The 21,128-nt window shown below is 39.3% G+C and overlaps 1 protein-coding gene across 5 annotated transcripts in view; it reads left to right on the top strand.

Annotated features, from left to right (window-relative positions):
* The window catches only part of PPARGC1A (PPARG coactivator 1 alpha), a 660,339-nt gene that overhangs the window by 621,700 nt on the left and 17,511 nt on the right, over positions 1-21,128 (top strand). For all 5 annotated transcript variants that reach the window (XM_060299209.1, XM_060299208.1, XM_060299211.1 and 2 more), the window contains 7 exons: positions 496-618; positions 1,478-1,682; positions 5,758-5,803; positions 5,913-5,986; positions 17,964-18,879; positions 19,441-19,545; positions 19,698-19,818. In XM_060299209.1, coding sequence (XP_060155192.1) covers positions 496-618; positions 1,478-1,682; positions 5,758-5,803; positions 5,913-5,986; positions 17,964-18,879; positions 19,441-19,545; positions 19,698-19,818 — 1,590 coding nt within the window. The remainder of the gene's footprint in view (positions 1-495; positions 619-1,477; positions 1,683-5,757; positions 5,804-5,912; positions 5,987-17,963; positions 18,880-19,440; positions 19,546-19,697; positions 19,819-21,128) is intronic.

The raw sequence follows: 21,128 nt of genomic DNA, 5'->3' as shown, positions 1-21,128 counted from the left end.
ATATTATTTGAATCAGTAGTGTTTTACACTTGATTGTGAAACATGATTCAAAACATCACAGAATCTTTTCTTTATTGCCCCTTGATTCATTTGGGTTATTGAGGGGGAAATGTACACCCCACCCCACCCCCACCCCCAAATCCCCTAGTCTTCATTTAGTAAAGCAGCTTTTCTCACCTCATAGGTATTTGGAAATCCTTTTAGGAAGATTCTTCTGGCTTACTTTATCTAAAAGGAAAATTAAGGTAGATACTACTAAGTCTCAAATGTAGGAGAAGGTAACACTTTCACAGTTTGTAGTGTAATGCCAAACTTTTTCTTACTTTTTAAAAATGTTTCCTTAGTGCTATTGTGCTAAGGTGTGCTATGATTAGAGTGAATTCATTTTTGTAATTAAAATTAACTAATTTTAAGTTTAAAATTTCAACAGCTTATTCTAATGCTGAAAAGATGCCTAACGTTTCTTGCTTTCTCTCTTCCTTGATATGTTTCCAGCTTAAGAAGCTCTTACTGGCACCAGCCAACACTCAGCTAAGTTATAATGAATGCAGTGGCCTCAGTACCCACAACCATGCAAACCATAATCACAGGATCAGAACAAACCCTGCAGTTGTTAAGGTACAAATGTAAAGTTTTTTTAATACAGGAGGGGAAGTCACAAGGGACTTTGGCTTTAAAGCTATAAAATAAACAATAGGTTTCTATGTGTTAATTCAGCTGGAATCCTGCAGCGGCTTCCTAATGGTGAAACAGATTACGAAATGGGTTTCCAAAAGCAATACTCTAGCTATTTTAAACTAGGAAGAGTTCATCAACGCTTTGTCTTTGGACGATTGAAATGACAGTTCTTACTTCTTGCCTACTTTATGAATACACGCAGCAGCGTGGGCAAATAAAATTTGCTGATAGTCCAGTATCATCTATGAGTGACTTTAAGATGCTGGATTGCCATTTTGCCAACTGTCTAACCTGAGAAAGATTGCTCTGGAATCACCACAAAAGATCTATCTCTGCCATTAATTGCATGGAATGCTGGAATGACATAATTCGGTTAGCGGGCTGTATTAAACAATGTTTGTCTTGCCATTCACTGTGAGTGAAAAGGGAGCGTTAAGGGGTACTTAAGAGAATTGTGACTACTGGGCTCTGGCAATCAGTGGCAAATTAAGGTTTAAACCGGCTTTTTTTTTTTTTTTTTTTACTCACAGTAAAGGCTCTTAGGGTCTTGTTAGTTACATGTTGCTGAGTAGGAACACTGAAATGTAGGAGAAATGAAATAAAAAGCTGCATAAATGTCATTTAGGAATTTTAAATGTAATTTTCTTTCCTTGTTCTGCAAACAATTATTCACAGCTCATAGATCTAGTACACTTAGACTGAACACTTCATTGAAAATCTCATCTCTTCAGAAAACCTATATCCATTCTGATAAGGTTCAGTTCACCAATTTTAGCTTTCTTTATGCCTTGTTTTTAAGACCGAGAATTCATGGAGCAATAAAGCGAAGAGCATTTGTCAACAGCAAAAGCCACAAAGGCGTCCCTGCTCGGAGCTTCTCAAGTATCTGACCACAAATGATGACCCTCCTCACACCAAACCCACAGAGACCCGGAACAGCAGCAGAGACAAATGCACCTCCAAAAAGAAGGTCCACACACAATCTCAGTCACAACATTTACAAGGTAGGCTGTGGACCCAAACACAAGCTGCTGGTGAGGGCGCAGAGGGCAGGGCAAGCCTACGCTGGGCTGAGGATACCCAACCTTCGGGCTTCTGTTCCATCGGTGTCTCTCTTGAAAGGGAACTCAGCACTTTATGATAACTGGGGGAAAAAAATCCTTCCTTGGACACAGGTTGAACATACCCTATTTAGCTGAAATGCAGCCTAATTCACAATCACCAGAAGGCACCTGAAATGTTAGCCGGGTGGGGAGCCAGGGGTGGTGGAGAGGGAATTGCAACATCCGATGAGGTTTATAGGAATCTCTGAATTGCTGAGATAACTGAAGTTCTGAGCAAGCTGGGCTAGCCAATTCATGAAAGAGCTTTTATTTTTTCCCTTCCAATAATGGAAAAAAAATGAGGCACTGTTGATTTGCTTGCTGTCTATCCCTTATGAAATAGTAACTAGTATTTATGCAGTCTCTCATTTATCATGTGCATTCTTCTTGTTTTAGACTATGTGGTATACTCACAAATTTTATTTTGTAAATAAGGATTTGGAAATTCCTGGATATTTTAAAAATTTGCTTTCTATTTAAAAAATATAAGCTTATATTACACGAAACATCTGGGGTGATTTTTATTGTCCCCGTACGTTACTAGAAGGCTGATACTTCTGAGCAGATCAGGGTGATTTGGGGAAAGTCTGTCTTAGCAAAGGTAAATTTTCTTTCTTTCTTTCCTTTCTTTGTTTCTTTCTTTCTTTGTTTCTTTCTTTCTTTCGTCCTTTCTTCCTTCCTTCCTTTCTTTCTTTCTTTCTTTGTCTTCCTTCAAAATATTCTAATTGTAGAGGCCCAACGAGAGCCCATAGAAAGTTGCCGTTGCTTTAAAATATTTAACTTCCACATTATCTGTACCTCTGACTTTGTAGTGGAAGTAGACACATTCTAAAATAGCAGTTATAAACATCCACCTCTTTTTTTTTTCCCTTTTGTTTCCCCAATTCCCCTTCCAGCTGCAGAGTGGTAGCCCCTGATCCCTGTTTTGAACCATGATTATTTCATACAGGTATGCTGTTGCTGCTGCTTTTAATACATCTTTTCTTTTCCAGTGTTTTGAATTTCCCTCTCTCATCCCTACCTCACCATAAACCCGGGATTTTCATATTCCTTTAATATTTTTAATTGGCTCTCAATTAGATTTTCCCTGGTGGATATCTCAAAAATCACTATCCATCCCTTTCTGTCAGTTCAAGGAAATATATTTATCAAAATGGGCCACAGTCTCTCAGTTTGCTGCACCCTGATTGGCCTCTCACATGCATGCGCTGGAACAGTTTTCTCAATGCAGAACCAGACATGCTGTGGGATTCTAGTGGGTGACCTGAAATGAAGAATTCACTGGGCTACTCCCCACATGGTCCTGGTCATATGTTCATTTTCTGGAGCTGAATTTGAAGCCCCAAACTTGCTGGAACCCTGTAGTCAGTAAACATAGTCCAGCAGCACATGTTTTAAAGTGGGGGTTTTTTGTTTTTTAATTTTACTTGGTCCTTTTGGATTTTGAGGGTTTATTAATTTTGTCAATCCATGTACCACTAAATATTATTGTAATCTGTTACAAACCATGGCAGTGAAGAACTAAATTGGCCTATGAAGGACATACACTTTAGATAAAACCTGCTGTATGTAGGGTTTTTTTTTTTAAGGTATATATCTGTGGTGAGGCATCAGAAGTATATCCCAGAATAGAACAAAGCTTGTTAAACAACAACAACCAAAGAAAAAAAAATTCCTGTAGTTACTAGAGGTCTAAAAGAAAATAAACATGCAAACATGGCTGGCTGTTAATAACCAACAGGAAATAAATGCTGAGTTTCAGGGATTATTTAAATTATTATTCAAAATTTTAATGTAGAAAATATATGAACAATTAGAAACAATAACTAAGAGGATTTTCTGAGGTTACCTTATTGAACATATTGTCATTTTTTTGCACGGAGCTTCACGTGTGCTCTCTGTACCATTGTAGGGTTCAGTTCTTTTCACTTCCCTAGGATAATGGTCTGGACTTTGGCGATTGTATGGTCCCATTTATTCATTTATTGATTCATTCATCAAAGATATCAGTCATTCATCAAAGATATCATGATCTTCATGAAAAAGATTCATTCCTGTCCTCAAGGATCTTAGAGCCTCTGGTCTACCAGTCATTGGAACAGTGTGGATTAAACTTCCAGTAAACCAAATCAAAGCTCCTCTAGTGGTAGTTTTTGTGAACGTGGAATTATTTTGGGATTAGATTCTGGATGTGCTTTGAAGCTGTACCCTTCCTGTGACCCTCATTTCCTGTTTGCATTTTGTCCCACGAAATATGACCACTGCCTGTTCCTTTCCTTCCATTGCCATAGGCCTTACTTTTACCCAACAATCAGAATTTGGGGGATCTTCCTTTGAGCATTCCAGATAGGCTACCCCACACCTTGAAAACTGGAATTTCAGTGACCGATTTTCAATGTACACTATTGTGTGACATAGCACATATTCATACCTGGTGATATTTTGTACAGAACCTGTGTGTGTTATCTTAATTATTAGTTGAGCACCATAGAAGTTGGTAAAGTTCCTTCATAAGTGTGTTCTTTTTGAAAGGCTCATTATGTCAGACATATTAGAAAGTTAATGTCAAATCAGTTCATTTATTGGTATATCTGAAAAAGCCAATCAGTCAATGTTCCTAATTTGCACAAGACAGCATGAGCTTCATATTTCTGGATGCATATTGGATAGATGATAAACTATTCAATTGTTTATTCAAACTAAACAATTCAAAAACGAAATCTAAATCTATAAATTAAATACTATGTAAATACTACTTGTATATGTAAATACTATTTGTCCAAGTAAAGTACCTAATTTCAACCTAATTTGGACATAAATAGTATTTTCACATTTCAAAGGGCCTTAATTACTGGTGTTGATTAATTTCCTTTAATATCTATTGAATGCAATTCCTTTTGATAATAGGGGAAAGAAAACATATTCAGGGCCCGACTCTGCCAGTAACTAGTTTTATGGCCCTGGAAATATCATGCAGCATCTTAGGTCTCAGGTTTTTCATCCATAAAATAAGAAAGTTTATACTAAAGACCTTTTTGGTTTCAAGTCCATGAGTTTCATTACATAAATGACTACCTCTTGACCTTTTGAAAGTAGTTATTTTAATGAGAAAAAATTGACAAAATCTACATACATATAAAAATATCTTTATAGATAAGCATATATATACATAATATGTGGACGTATATCCCAAGTACGTTTCTCATCATGTTTTCCCCTCCTTCTGTTCAAAAGACAAGACTGCCAAGGAGAAGCAATTGAAATTTTGGAGTGAGAAGAAGATTCTTACTCCACCCTTCATAACTGGGAAATGCCTCCTGTAGGAGGGTAAGATTTAGGAAGCAGAAAAAGAAGTAGATGAGCTCTCTTTGCAAGTCTATAGGTCTCTCAACTGATAAACAGTAGTTTTCCTTTAGTTGTCTATCAGATTTGGGGATCTGAAGGCCTTTTAAACTATCTGGGTCAGTGTCCACAATTTGCCATAATCTCTCACTTAATTTTCGGTGAATAGAATAGTTCTTGAGTGAGCTTTGGCCCATAGAAATAACCTATTCTCAGGGCTAGATATAAAATTATACATTTTAGGAGAAAAATCAGCTGAATATTCATAACGTTCTGTCGTCTTGTAGTTACTCTGCTGTTTTCTTGCCTAAACAAACCGTGTACTATATTCCAAATTAAAATAGAAAACATTATTTCTCTCTGATGGTCTGATGCAAATTTTGTATCCTTAACAGGGATGCTACATTTTGGGGAAAATTCTGTTTTCGTATGTGTTTTCAAATGATAGTTTACTGATGCAAATGTTGTTTGGAATTTGTTTTAGCATAATGGACTGTTGTCTGAGTTTGGTCCAATATTCAGGGACTTCCTTACTTTAGCTTTCCAGTTTCCAGTTCCCAACTTGACTTGTAGAAAGAAAACAAATCTGAAAACTCTCAATATTTCATAATTAGTTTCCTTTTTTTTCCTTTAGCCAAACCAACAACTTTATCTCTTCCTCTGACCCCAGAGTCACCAAAGTAAGTATTATGAAATGTAACCATTTTCAGAAAGGGAAGGGGGTTCTAATACATTTGGCTACAGCAACTCCATTTCAGTTTGTTTTTATAAATGTGCCATATCTTCCAGTGACCCCAAGGGTTCCCCATTTGAGAACAAGACTATTGAACGAACCTTAAGTGTGGAACTCTCTGGAACTGCAGGTAAGCCTTACATTTCACTTGAATCTTTTTGTGTGGGTGAGTCTGTATGTGAAATATATATTAGAGTATATTCTCTATGTGATTAATGAAATTCACAGAGTACAAACAACATTGGATAAGAAGTTATCTATAAATATTTTCAGTTGTTTATTTTTTTAGGAGGAGACATTTATTGTGTGTCACACCTGGGCCAGACCCTCTGATATATATCATTGATTTGGATCCACAAATAAACCTATTTCCGATTAAGACACTAAAACTTGAGTAGGAGGAGAAATTAACATTTATTGGTCTTCCACTCAATAGATATGCCAAGCGTATAAGTGGTTTTAGCTGATTTCATAATGACCTCATGAAGATGGTGGTAGTATTTTTCATTTTTAAGATGAGAAAATAAGGTTCAGAGACGTTAAGTAACTTGCCCAAGATTGCAGAGCTAGAAAACAAAGAGCAAAGGTTTGAACTCAGGTTTACTAATTATCAATACTTCACCTGAAATATTTTCTTAATCACCACTGTACTCAACAGTGTAATGCTCTCCTATATATGTTACCATCTTTATATCTTTCCAGTAAAGGAAAAAAATGAAAATATGTCCATTCACCAAAACAAAATGTTCTTATATACTTTAAACAAGAGCAATTTCCTTCACCGTTTGGACTTCTTAATTTATTTGGCCAGTCTTACTTCACATTCTGAAGAGGAAGAAGCTTTAAAAACTTGAACTAACCCCTGAGAAACTTACAAATCCAGAGTTCCTAGGCAGACTTCTGAGTTGGCTGCAAATGGTGCCTTTGCAGTAAGTGCCTAGGTTTAGGCACTTGAACCCCACCAGAAAGTGAATCTGAGGATGTCTGTACAAGAAGTTCCTAGGCTTTGGCCATTGCTGATAAGGGTAAAGGAACAGTAAGTTAAACAAATGCTTTCAACCAGAACTACGGTGCCTACACACACCGTGGACACTGTTACTAAGTTTAATTTCACCCTTTGAGTTTGCTAACTTACTTCCTTATGAAAGGTCTGTTGCATGATTGCATGATTTGGTCAAGCAGTAGAGCAGTTAATTTCATGGTATTTATATATATTTTATATGTGCGTATACAAGTATAAATATATCGTTATATAATAATAGATGTACACACATGTATTCACATATAAAGAATATATATAACATCATTTCTTAAATAAATTACAATTACACGTGTGATCATAAGTAACTTTTGTGTGCGTGTATTATGTGCAGTAGAGGCCTTCTTGTCCGACCAATGAGTGAGTATTTGGTGGTTTTATCTAAAAAGTTGATTGAAGTGTACACAGTTTAATCATTTTACTTTTGCTTAAAACATACAAATTACACATTCAAATATAAAATTTTTGGTATAAGACAGAGAGACCTTTGCACTGAACTTAAATGTACTAACTAGGGATCCGTTCATCTTTCTGGCACAAACTTCACTAATAATGCATCAAAGATGGTATTCGCGTTTCATTTCTTGGTTTTTGAAGGAAAATAATTAAGGGTATTTGTGTGGGAGTCTGAGTGCAGAATCATTCTAGGTTTTTATGATTTTTTTAACATAAGTCATAATAATTCCTTATGTTTTCCCATACCATCCACCTACAACTAAGTTGACAGCCCTTCTTTTAGTAATATACCTTTATCGGGTCTTTTAATAGAAAAAACTTTTCTTACTAACATTTCATTCAGTTATATAATATTTTATTATCTGACATAATTTCAGTCACCAGTACAATGGACATTAGTGGATTTGTGAACATACATTACCTTGGCTATAGTAACAACCAGCTGAAAGGAATCTATTAACTAGGAGTGTTTAGGATGGCTGTAGGTGTAAGTTGCTTTGGTTTAGAGAGGTTTGAGAAAGCTTCCACTGTATATACTGATACCAAGCTTTCCATTAAAGAAACATTTTTTTAATTTTTCTCTGATTATAAATAATATAAGCTTACTATAAAAAATGTCAAAAATACAAACTAGTGGAAAAATTGTGTATAGTTCTAAATTGTTTTCTATGGATATTTTTACATCTGTGATCATTTTGTATATACATAATTTTGCATTCTGATTTTTCAGTTAACATTTTAATAAGGAAGTTTTATATCATCACAGACCCTTTATTATCAGGCTTTTCTTAGTGTGCTGTATAACATTAGTTTGAGTAGGTGCATCAAACTGTATCAAAATTTAATTATACTTCTTTGTTACACATTTAGGTTGTTTTAAAGTGTTACCATTTTGAAATAGCACTGCAGTGGAAATCTTTGTTCATAAATTTTTTAAATCTTATTTTTCTCAAAATGAATTACTAGTAGTTATTAATATGAATATAAGGATATAAATATCTTGGGGGCTTCTGATACATATTGCCCCATTGCTTTCCAAAAGAGGTGTTTCCACTTATAGTCCTATTATCACTATGTGGATATATTTGCTTTATTACATCCTTGCTAGCATTGGGTATCTTCGTTTTTAAAATATTTTGCTTATTTATGTGTATAACATCATTTAAATTGCATTCCTTGTACTCATAAGATTATGATGTTACAAAAAAGCACTTATTTTTATTTTCTTCTTGTCAGAAGTTTGATTATTTCTCTTACTGACCTAATTTTAAATAATTTAGTTATACATTTGAAAGGTTAGTAGGCTACACTGTTGAGAATTTATAGAAGATACTTTTTAAAAAAATACTTAGCATCCTAAAAATATATACAGTGGATTTATTTCTGTTGGTGAACCAGAATTCATCTTACTAGTTTAAATTCCTTTTTATTAGTGCTTTGAAAGATTATTGAGTACAATGGAAATCAATTTACCAACATATATAACATATATAATACCTGCTCTATGCTTGCAACACTGTAGATCTTGGGGACTATTTATCAAGCATAAGACATAGAGACTGGGCTTCCCTGGTGGCGCAGTGGTTGAGAGTCCGCCTGCCGATGCAGGGGACACGGGTTCATGCCCCGGTCTGGGAAGATCCCACATGCTGCGGAGCAGCTGGGCCCGTGAGCCATGGCCGCTGAGCCTGTGCGTCCGGAGCCTGTGCTCTGCAACGGGAGAGGCCACAACAGTGAGAGGCCCGCGTACCGCAAAAAAAAAAAAAAAAAAAGACATAGAGACTAATCCATGCAAAGCATGGACTATTGTACTTGGCTCATAGTAGGTGCTAAATAAATATTCTTGTTTTTAAGATGTAGGCTTATAGTCAGTTGGGAAAATAACACATATTGTCCAAGTAGCATGAAGGGAAAATATTATTTACTGTTTATAATGTTTTGCTACTTTCAAAAGAAGGTGGGCCCAGAGGTTGTTTTTCATTTGTTGAGCATGGTGGTAATGAGTGCAGATACACATTACACAAGCTGATGTATGGCCAAATTGCATTACATGCAAGAAGGGAATTCGAGCTACAGGAAAATCAAGGGATGAAGAAGAACTTGGAGGCTGTAGAAGGTGGCTAGAAGGAGAAGTTTGAAACCTGCTCGGAGGATGGTATAGGGAGGAGGAGATTGGGGGAGAAGAGGGTTTTTTTTTTTTTTGATAAAGCTATTGTGTGTTTGAAGTGCTAGACAATGTGTAATGTTCATGACCTCCATCCCCACTAAACGTCTTCAGTAAAATTTGTTGTGTAGTAGCGTTTGGAGGATATGACAAACACTGATTGTACCTCAGGAGAATCACCAAAGGGAGAAAATAAGCTTTCATAGGGAACCCTGTAACATGGCTTCAAGTTAAATACCATGATTGTGCAAAAGATTGAAAAGAATTGTAGAGACAGTTCAGGACTGAAGGAAGCACTAAGGCAATACCATTAGGCAGTGAGTGACAGAGTTGATCTGTGGAAAGGAGTTTGGAGGAAATTGAGCGCTCCACTGACTTGGGGTGCCTTAAGGGAGAAAAATATTTGCATCTGATTTTTAAGTGTGTGGGTGGAAAGGAGAGAAGATATTGATGGAGCAGAAGATACTGTATTGTAAATTGAAACATAAAATTGCCAGTATTCAACATTTTTGACATCCCCAAAAAATTGGCAATTTCGTGTGATACTACCTGAACTAAGATACTTTAAAAGCTGCAAATCTCCAAATGAAAGTAGTCTATTATGATTTTTTAAAAAACAGACAGCACAGTTTAGTGAAGCTGAGAAAAACCTTGGCTCTGATATTGGACAAACCCAAGTTTAAATTCTGGGTCTACCCCCATCTAGCTGTAAGGCCTTTGGTCAATTTAATTAAATTCTGTAAGACTCAGGAAGCTTATGTATCAAATGAAGCTGATCACAGTACCTGCATCTCATTGAGTCACTGTGAGGATTAAATGATATCAAACATGAAAAAAGCTTAGTCCAGTGACAGCATATGTGTTCAATAACTATTAGCTATTTAATTACTAATTCTACGTTAAGTTCATTTCTGGAGGTCATTGTACGTTCCTGCTCACCTTTTCAACTTTTGACTACCTTTTACCTGGTGCCTTTTATTGGCCTTTGTGCTAGCTCTTCTTTAGCACTCTCATATATGAAGTTATGTATTCTCTTTTGTGGTAAAATTCCCCTAATTCCCCATGAAATTGAACATATACTGCTTTTGGTGTGGGGCTGGGATTTACTAAATCAAGGTAGAAAAATCTCCCCTTGGGCATTCATTCTCTCAACAACAGGTACTTCTGCTGTTACTACAAATCCTAGAGGCTAGACATTCACTAATAGGCACTTCACATGTATTATTTTTATTTAATTTTATTTTTATTTTTTTTTTGCGGTACGCGGGCCTCAGGCTCCGGACGCGCAGGCTCAGTGGCCATGGCTCCCGTGCGCAGCCGTTCTGCGGCATGTGGGATCTTCCCGGACCGGGGCACGAACCCGCTTCCCCTGCATCGGCAGGCGAACTCTCAACCACTGCGCCACCAGGGAAGCCCCACATGTATTATTTTTTGACTGTCTGTCCATTTAATTGTGAAGGAAAAAGCTATATGTCGATTCTAGGTCTGTGGTGGACCCTGGGTTCAAAGCGAGTCGGTCTAACTAGAGATTATGTCTCTTTCCTGATGCCTGAATTTTAAAGATAGTAGTGGACATCTGTTATGTTAAATAGGTTTTATTTCACTTGCCAAGTGTCATTGATTGGTATTGGCTGCCAGAAGCATTGTGTTGAGAAGGATGCTAAGGCCAAGTCTGTACTCAGTGGGAATGTCATGATCAGTTAGTAATGTCTGCCGTCAGTGCAGCAGAAGGGTGGACAGGGTGCAAACAGCATTCAGGTTGTTGATTTGCTGATCCTTCGTATACATGCTTAATGCCTTTGGCTGCAACAGAGGACATGGATCGAGCTGTTGCCCAGGACTTTGTGGTGTCTTCTTATTTAATTTTACAAAGTTTAGTGAAAATTTCCAAACATTTAAGTGAAAACGTAAAGAGTCAACAAAATTCTAAGGCCTCAAGAATAATCCCTCTGCCCCATCTGCAGAGTCTTTGGGAAACAGGAGGGATGAGATAGGAAGTTTGCTTTATTAAGTATCACCAGCTGGTCTGACTTTGTGATTGTCCTAAAGTAGCTCATTTTGGCTGATAAAAAAAAAGCTTCTCTTTTACAGGTGTAAAAACTAATTTGATTCCAAAATAGCTGTTAGTAAAGCAAGGTGAGAGAAAAGAGAATGCTCTTTTGGCAGAAGGCATTTCAATCCATTGCATATGGAGATGTTCCGAGTGCTAGCCTTTTTGCTTCTGAAGTGGGAATGGCAAAGCAATGTCAGCTCAACAAGGTGATGGTTTTAACCACAGGACATGAAGGAATTTGATTAGGAACCCCCAAACTTTTATTTATATATATTTATTTACATGTACATACATATATATGTATATGTGTGTGTATATATATATATATATACACACACATGTATATATAAATGTTTTATATTTATTACTGTAAAAGTAATACGAATAAATATAACTAATTAGGAAAATAAGGACAAAATCATCAGCGCTCTCATCACCCTAACTCACGAGGTCTTAGCAATGCTTTCCTCCATCGATATGTACATTTTCCCCATGGTTTTCATGATGGTGGATTTGGTTTAAATCGGCAGTTATTGAAATTGCACTTCAGTAGACTTGCATTTAAAAAACCCAGCTCTTTAACCCATCACTGAGTAATTTCTTATTCTTTTATGTGGAGTCTTGTATTGTCATTTTTGGACTTCCCATTTCAAAGCTGATTTCGCTGGATGGTATATGGACAAACAGCATAAATTTGCTGTACCCTTTTGGTATATACATCTTTTGTATGTGACTTACCCGTGGGGAAATAGACCAAAGCAAAATAGGAATAGTAGTTGGTAGTTTTAACAGAAAGCCACAGCGACAGAGAACTAGAAAGTGATTTTGACAGGTCATATAATCCATTCCTGTGGCTGAAGAAGCCAAGAAAGGGAGACCCAGCAAATTCTCTTTACAGCCCACTCCAGTGTTTTGCAACTCGTCCTGACAGGAATTTCTTCCATATTTCTTCCATATTTCATATCCCTCATTTTCTATTTTTAATCTCATTCTTCTTGACTCAGCGTCTGAAAAACACCTCAGTTTTCTTTTCTGGAAATGGTACTATCCAATGTCTTGCAAGCCAAGGATAGCAAAGCAATTTTCTCTCCCATATCAACTTCAGGGGTTTGGTGGGAGACACCTGGAAAGCCAGACTCCTCCCTCCCTGACCCGGACCCCCTCTCCTGCCCCAGCTCTGTGGGAAAATGCCCGAGGGCCAGTGAATAACAGCTTCATCTTCCATGAGCAAGAGTTGGGGCACTAGACACATGTCATAGGAATGTTCTGAAGCTTTTCTGTGCGGTGAGTTTGTTCCCCAGTTCTCAGAGCTGATACAGGAAATCCTTAAAAAGCAGGAAAGGTGGGGGCTCCATCAGTCAGAGGGGACATGCCAGCCTGGGTACCAGAGCGAGGTGTGGGAGGCCCTTCTGTGTCAGGGGTTAACACTTTGGTTGCTGCCTTTTGTGGAGATCCAGTGAGTCCTGGGGAAGTTAGGGGTGAAGAGAGAGCACTGGAGGAGCTTTTATCAACAAAATATTTTAACAATGATAGCAGTAACAGTTCATACTGATTGAGTATCAGTCCTTCCTATGCTCCCTTGACACCCACTCCAAGTTCTTGAGGCCAAAAATATGTTAGTAGAACTCAAGTTACTCTCCTCTCTTTGCCCAGTCCTCCTTCTTTGGTGAGTTTTTAAGCAAATTAGAAAATCATCTTCTTGGTGTCTTTCCTTGAGAAATCTTAGAACTGGCATTTGACATAAGAAAAATCCCACTGTCAAACTCCAAAGCGAGTCACAGATTTAGCAGGAGGTTGTGTGAAATGTAAACTGTAAAACTGTGTAAACTATTAAGAAAGATCTTGCTGAAGTCATTGGCTGGATAGTGGAGCACAGAATACAGAGCAGAAGACTTGCCATTTATCAGTCATTCAATTAAACACACCAACCCAAAAGAGAACTCCTCAAAGGAGATCGTTTTATAGCACATGATGAAACACAAAACCAAACCAAACTTGTCTCTGACTTTTTTTTTTTAAAGGGCTGTTTAAAAAGATAACTGGAGAGTGTGGGAGAGTGTGTACCACTTCCCTCAGATTTGCTGTGCAGAAGTGCAGAAGTGTGAGTGATGTAGAGGTACTTGTTTATTATAGAGCACATTTCAATGCAGTAATCATAAATATTGCTAAGGTTGTGCTCCGTTGAAATATGACCTACATACTCTTGATTGTTTGTGTTACGTGATTTGTCTGACACCCATTACATTCTGGGTAATAGCAGCCATTTGTTGCTCTGCACAGCAGGCTCTTCTGACAAAAGAAAATAGGCAGCAATAAAAAAGCTATAGTCTGAATTACATTCTGCACAGTGCTGCACTGCTGAGAGTTTGTGCAAGTGTGTTAACAATGTTCTGAACTGCCTCTTGTCAGCCTTCAGCCTGTAATGGCCATCTGTCCTCACATAAATCTGTCAAAACCTGCTAAGTTCAAGAGAGAGCATGGAATATACCTTGTACTGTCAACACCAAAATGTACACATTCCCCAGAAAATCAACACACAGGAAATAATCCGGAGGTTATGGGAGGCATTAGCCCGGTTGATTTAGGCTTGTGGGCTGAAATTGAGAGTCCGGCAATTAATGGGAAGATGACAAAGGTAGTGGGGTTGAGGAATTGATTATTGACTGCCCTTCTACCGCAGGGGAAAACATTCTGGGTGGAGGAGATGGGGTTAGAGAAATCTAATTAGTTCAGGTGCAGCAAAGGGTTCCCTGTCCCGGGCACAACTCCTAAAAGCTGGACATCACGTTACAAGAAAAGGAAAAAAAAAAAAAGCTTCTTACACTTTTATTTATTTATTTATTATTTTATTTTTTTGCGGTACGCGGGCCTCTCAATGTTTTGGCCTCTCCCGTTGCAGAGCACAGGCTCAGCGGCCATGGCTCATGGGCCCAGCCACTCCGCGGCATGTGGGATCTTCCCGGACCGGGGCACGAACCCGTGTCCCCTGCATCAGCAGGCGGACTCTCAACCACTGCGCCACCAGGGAAGCCCCGCTTCTTATACTTTTGTTTTGCTTTGTTTTGTTTTACTCTGGATCTCAACCCTATCTGGAAATAGATTTTCAATGAGGCACTGGTGACACGCAGTCTCGTGCTCCTTAAGATGTCTCAGTCTTGCTCTGGGGTATTCTCCTCAGATTGAAGAAGTTTCAGTAAATAGTCAAAAGGTTAGGGAATGATCTGAATTATTTTTCCCTGCCCACCGACTCACTAATCCTAAAATAACTTCCATCTACTAAGAGAGTATTATTTAATGAGCAGGGCCGTCCGAAATTTCTAGCCCTGATATTTTCACTCACAGGGTATATCTGGTTATCTCAGGGTGTTTCTGTAAGTTTTAAGCAGATACACAAGAAAATCTGTACTCACTGCAGATTTTAAAGAATGATCTCTTTATGAAGTCCTGGGGGCTGAATCCCTGAAATGCCAGCATTTGGTGGAATATTCAGCACACAGTAGGTGCTGAGTGAAAGTCTGTTTAATTGCCACAGGCCATCTAAAATGAAAAGGAAGTAAAAGGCTTTGTTTTCAACGCCAAGAAACTCTAATCATGTGTTAGCGCTCCCAAGAGCAACTTGAGAATCGGTTATTTAAGCGATAATGAGCTTAGGTACTAGGACAAGGGTTTCAAATGTTCAAGACGAAAAAGAATTTCTATATTTAAAATCCCTAGATAGCTGAGCTATTTTTAGAACTAGTCTCTCTTTAATAGTGGCCTAATTTGGTGTTTCTGAAGTTTAAGGTTTCTTTTTATAAGTCTAGAATGTCAGTCAAAATATATCTACCTGAGATCAAGGCAAGGTGCCACATAGACACGGCGGGATAGTGGCTCTCCATAAGTGGTCTATGAACCGTGTCATTAAAAATATTTGACCAGCTTCCCAAGTGATCCGTGGGCCACTGAAATGGGACACCTACTAGTAAAGGAGGATCTAGAAAAATAAAAATGAGTGAAACATTTTGCAAAAATAAGCCCGAGCAATATTCCACTGAGAGCTTCTCATCTGTCTGGAGAGACAAGATGTAATTCACATTCAAAAAGATAAGCGTGAAAATATAGCAATATCTGGTAAGTGAGTGATCCTGGCAGTGAATTATTGGAAAAGTAAAAATTACCCCCATTCAGAGTATCATGAAAAGATCTATGAAGTTGTATTTGAGGATGTTGAATGTCATTTCCCCCAATTCAAGGGCTATCTCATTTGGAATATTTGACTGTTATTTACTCAGCAAAGAGAGATTATTCATCATGATTTCTTTGAGCATCTTAGCTTCCTGTGAGAAATATTTGAGATCTTGTCATTTCTTTGCTGGGAGTTGGTATCTTTACATTTGTTGTAGCAGTAATTGAAGGTAGCATGTGGTTGAAATCAGTGTGTATGAATGGGGCAGTGCAAAGGGTAGAGGAAACAAGCAGAGAGAGAGATGGACAAACAGAAAGATAGACAGGGTAAGAAAGAAAGCACGAAAAGGAAGGGGAGAAGGAGATGGAGGGGGAAATGGGAGGAATAGGAAGAGACGGAGGAGGGGAAGGAGGGAAGGAGGAGAGAAAATTGGCCATATAGGAATTTCTTAGAGTGAGTAAAAGATATACTTGTCTATGAAAGAGGGAACACAAGGAGAGTGAACTTCAGTGACATAGATGATTCCTTCAGTAATGTCACCTCCCTATTATCTTCAAGCAAAGAATGGAGGGCAGGCGTACAGTAGGCTGCTGATAAAGGGAAGCTTTTCTGAGACTCAGATGTGTCACGAAGGGAGAGCAGTGTCTCCTTCTCTTTGTGTTTGCATTTCCCTGTCTTTCTGAACTTTTCTGGGATAGATGTCCAAAGTCAAACCTTTTTGCATTCTTGTACGTTTCCTTCCCTCCTTTAGGGAGAATTAGCTACGTATAATAAAAGTTGCCAAATATTGGTGCAAGATATTTCATTTTAAGGAAAATATTAATTTCTTCTATCTCTTTATTGTCAAGTAGGGGAGAGAGGCAGTGTCTTCCTGTTCATACCAAAACTTCATGTAGCGTTCTGTGCCCTACTTGGTTATGTGTGTGTATGTATGTGTGTGTGTCAAGGTAGAATTTTCCTTGAAGCATGCAGTCGCCTTAAGTCCAACCCCAGGCTTCTTGTGGACTTAAGTTCTTTTTTGCTGAATAGCATCCTCCCGTCCTCCTAAATAAAAAGTGTATTGTAAACTAAAATGTTCCCTTGTAAGCATAAAGTCATTTGAACTCCAGCCTGCCCTTCTTCAAAGTTCCGTCGACTCTGGAGCTTTTCCACAATTCTTCTTCCTTGGCATAAAGGGCTGAGGAGGACTTAGGGGTGAAACTGAACAGAGATAACTAGCCTTCACACGCTCTCCCACAATGACTTGTGATGGAATTTTCTGCCCTCTGTAGAAAAGCACAAAAGGCAACAACTGACAGATTCCCCCTCTTCTTCCTTTCTTTTTTTTTTCATTTTTTCAATTAGTTAGTTGCCGAAGCTTGGATTCGTTTCAATCCTTCAGCCTCCTAACCCGCCCTGATGTGGTGCTCCAGATAAAATGGTGTGCTGGTACCGCAATATTTAGTGTTACTGTTCACTTAAGTTTCTGTTGCAGAACCATATTTTTGACAGAATGTATTAATTATGCTTACAAGAATGTACTATACCTACCTTAGCCATGGTTTACAAAGTTAATGAACTGTGGAGACAGAGAATCATTGCCGTCATGTTGTAGAGTTGTCTGGTACCCTGCGTTAGCCGGCTGCATTTTACTGAACTTACTTTGATGTTGCCAATGTCATTCCCACCCTCCCCCCCAGTTGCTGTCATCCCATCTTTTCTTTTCTTTTCTTTTTTTTTAAAGTTGCCTAATTCTTTGGCTCCGTGGGTAGATATCCTTGATTTTACAAAAATTCCTGACCTACATGCATCCTCCCCAGCATTCTTTGCAGACAAATGCCACCAAAGGTCTTCTATGATTTCCCTGTGTCCCTACCGTGTTAATTTTCCACAACCAAGACTGTGAGAAGCCCCTGTAAATCTGAGCTTTTGTAATGCCTGGTGGTGACGTGCTCATGTTTCCTGGGAAGCAGGATCGGTTAGCATTGGCGTTTGAAATACAAAATATCATGGCTTTCACCACAGCCTCATATCGTAGATCCATCTTTTCTTGGTGACAGAGGCTTCGGGAGACAGAGTCACTTTTTCCGGTCTTATCATGAATTTAGTTTCCTTCCTTTTCACTGAGTTTTAACCATTGTCTGAAATCTTGGAAAAGTTAGGAAAGCATATCCTGGCATTTAACAACATATCTCTGTCTCTTTTCTTTCTCTCTCTCCCCTCCCCTTTTTTTTTTCTTTTATTATCTTAGGCCTAACTCCACCCACAACTCCTCCTCATAAAGGCAACCAAGATAACCCTTTTAGGGCTTCTCCAAAGCTGAAGCCCTCTTGCAAGACTGTGGTACCTCCGCCATCAAAGAAGGCCCGGTACAGTGAGTCTTCCGGTATCCAAGACAATAACTCCACCAGGAAAGGGCCCGAGCAGTCTGAGTTGTACGCACAGCTCAGCAAGACCTCCGTGCTCACCAGTGGACACGAGGAAAGGAAGGCCAAGCGGCCCAGTCTGCGGCTGTTTGGTGACCATGACTATTGTCAGTCAATTAATTCCAAAACGGAAATACTCATTAATATATCACAGGAGCTCCACGACTCCAGACAACTAGAATATAAAGATGCCTCCTCCAACTGGCAGGGGCAGATGCGCTCTTCCACAGATTCAGACCAGTGCTACCTGAGAGAGGCCTCGGGGGTGAGCAGGCAGGTCTCTCCCGGCAGCACCAGAAAACAGCTCCAAGACCAGGAAATCCGAGCTGAGCTGAACAAGCACTTCGGTCATCCCAGTCAAGCTGTTTTTGACGACGAAGCAGACAAGACCAGTGAACTGAGGGACAGTGATTTCAGTAATGAACAATTCTCCAAACTACCTATGTTTATAAATTCAGGACTAGCCATGGATGGCCTGTTTGATGACAGCGAGGATGAAAGTGATAAACTGAAGTCCCCTTGGGATGGCACGCAGTCCTATTCATTGTTCCATGTGTCGCCTTCTTGTTCTTCTTTTAACTCTCCATGTAGAGATTCCGTGTCACCACCCAAATCCTTATTTTCTCAAAGACCCCAAAGGATGCGCTCTCGTTCACGGTCCTTTTCTCGACATAGGTCGTGTTCTCGATCACCATATTCCAGGTCAAGATCAAGGTCCCCAGGCAGTAGATCCTCTTCAAGGTAAACCTTGTCAAAACCCACCCAAAGCCTAAGGCGTCCCCAGGAAGTGAAAAAAAAAACAAAGGCAAAAAAATGCATTCAAAACCCACAGGCAGCCCAGCCCCTCACCATCCATTCCCAGTGCCACAGGAACTAAGGAGATTGTCGTTACCCATACATTCCTCCCCATCTTCTCTTAAATCTGTCATTCTTGAACACAGTGCCTTGAGCCAGTCAGATCTGAGAGAGCAATTTGTAAGAAACTTGCTCATCTACCTTTTTCCATTACCTGGAGAGCTGCCTTGTGCCAGGATAGGTGAGATCCATGCAAGATAAAGCTGACAGTGTACCAGGCCGGCGTTCGGCATTCACATCAATAAGAGACGCTGCAAGAGAACACGTCACTCCAGACCTCTAAGCTGACTAGATGATCACAAACTGTCACTGGGAAATCTCACAAGTAGCTGGGAACTGAAAGCCGGTTTATGTAATGCGGAATTCCAGGGGCTGTTCAGTCATGCCGATAAACTGGGGTTCACTGGCAGTTGCAAATGCCCTTCTGTTTTTCCTCCTCTCTCCCAGATCTTGCTACTACTATGAGTCAGGCCACTGCAGACACCGCGCGCACCGAAATTCTCCCCTGTGCGCGAGATCACGTTCAAGATCGCCCTACGGCCGGCGGCCCAGGTAATGACACACGTCCTTTTCCCTCCGCGCCTCTCATCTCCTCCCGTAGATGACAAGATGTTTTCTAAAACCCCGCCCCCTCCCCAATTTCCGATTAATTTTGCTCATGCGATTGGAGGTGGTTGCCTTAATGATGAAGTTATGTTTCTCAGGTATGACAGCTACGAAGAGTATCAGCACGAGAGGCTGAAGAGGGAAGAATACCGCAGAGAGTATGAGAAACGGGAGTCTGAAAGGGCCAAACAGAGAGAGAGGCAAAGGCAGAAGGCAATTGTAAGCAGCTTGGAGCTTACTTTCATTTTACAGGAGGGTTTCTTTTCTTTTTTTCTCCTGTCTTTTCTTTTCGTGGGGGTGGGCATAGATTAGAAAATAAGGGAAAGACTCTTGTTAGAATATGCAATACTCAGCCTTTTGGCTTTAAAGCATCAGTGAGTCCTCAGTCCCTCTTAACACAGACTATTGGAAAGCAAAACGTTAGGTCAGTGTATTTCTCCTCCATACTACCTGTTTCTCATTCATCTTGAAGCTCATTACTGTTTTCGACCTTTGTTTCTAAAAATGGAGGAAGGAGAGATTTGTCCAGTCAGATACTGGTCGCATCAAGCCAGAGGATGAGTTCTTTGTATTGTTCTCTGCTGCTTTTTTTTCTCTGAGTGGAAAATGAAGAGATATCACTATTTGGTTTCAGTTTTCGTCTTTTTGGCAGACGTGAGAGTTGGATTGAGTTAGATTTAAAGGCAGTGGTAGAGAAAGATTTACTAAGAAAGTCATCATTTCTTCCTTGTGCCAGGTCAACAACTAACACATCCATATTTCTTATGAACTGCTTTTCAATAACCTATTATGGATTTCAGCACCACGTACTGCAGGGTATTACATTCGCTTGACATATACACAGTACTGACCCTTTGGGGTTAGGGTCTAGGTTATGTGCATCTAGTTCGTTCTCCGTTGGTCAGACCTTAGAAGGCAAAAAGGAGGTCCTCCAATTGTCAGCATCCAGTACTTGTTCAAGGCAGATATTCCTAATTGATTAAGGAAATCTTTCCCACTGAGCCCCAATAGAGCCTTGAGGGCTTTCCCAACATGGTGCTTTAGGGAGCCATGGCATATCCATTGGAAATGGCACTGTTTTCATTCATTGCAGCTGCCTGTCTGTTAGCTGCTAAACGTCATTTCAATGAAGATCAACCTTTGACACATCTTGCATACAAGCTAACCAGGGCTTAGGGGAAATGGTTTTTAGCTGTAAATGTTAGATGGATATGGTACCTTTAAAACAACCCACAACCATCAACAAAATCTTGAAAAACCTACCTGGAAGAGCTGACTAATAGAGTCCAAATCGAGCGTTGGCCAACAGTTATCAACTGGAGGAAAAAGGTTAACTGAGAGGTTTGTTAACTCAGGCACTCAAGGAAAAAGAAGGGAGAAGCAATTGAATACGTAGGCTAACGATCTAGGGCTTTGCTGCCATTTAACTTCGAATCTACCTAAGACCAAATTAAAGGCCTTGTGAAAATTATAACACTTTCCCTCATTTTTCTCAACTTTCAAATGAGCTGTGATATTAACATCTGCCA

This window comes from Globicephala melas, chromosome 5, assembly GCF_963455315.2.
Source record: "Globicephala melas chromosome 5, mGloMel1.2, whole genome shotgun sequence".
Classification (NCBI taxonomy): Eukaryota; Metazoa; Chordata; class Mammalia; order Artiodactyla; family Delphinidae; genus Globicephala; species Globicephala melas.
The sequence above is the reverse complement of the archived record's forward strand: the minus strand, read 5'-3'. Positions and strand labels throughout refer to the sequence as shown.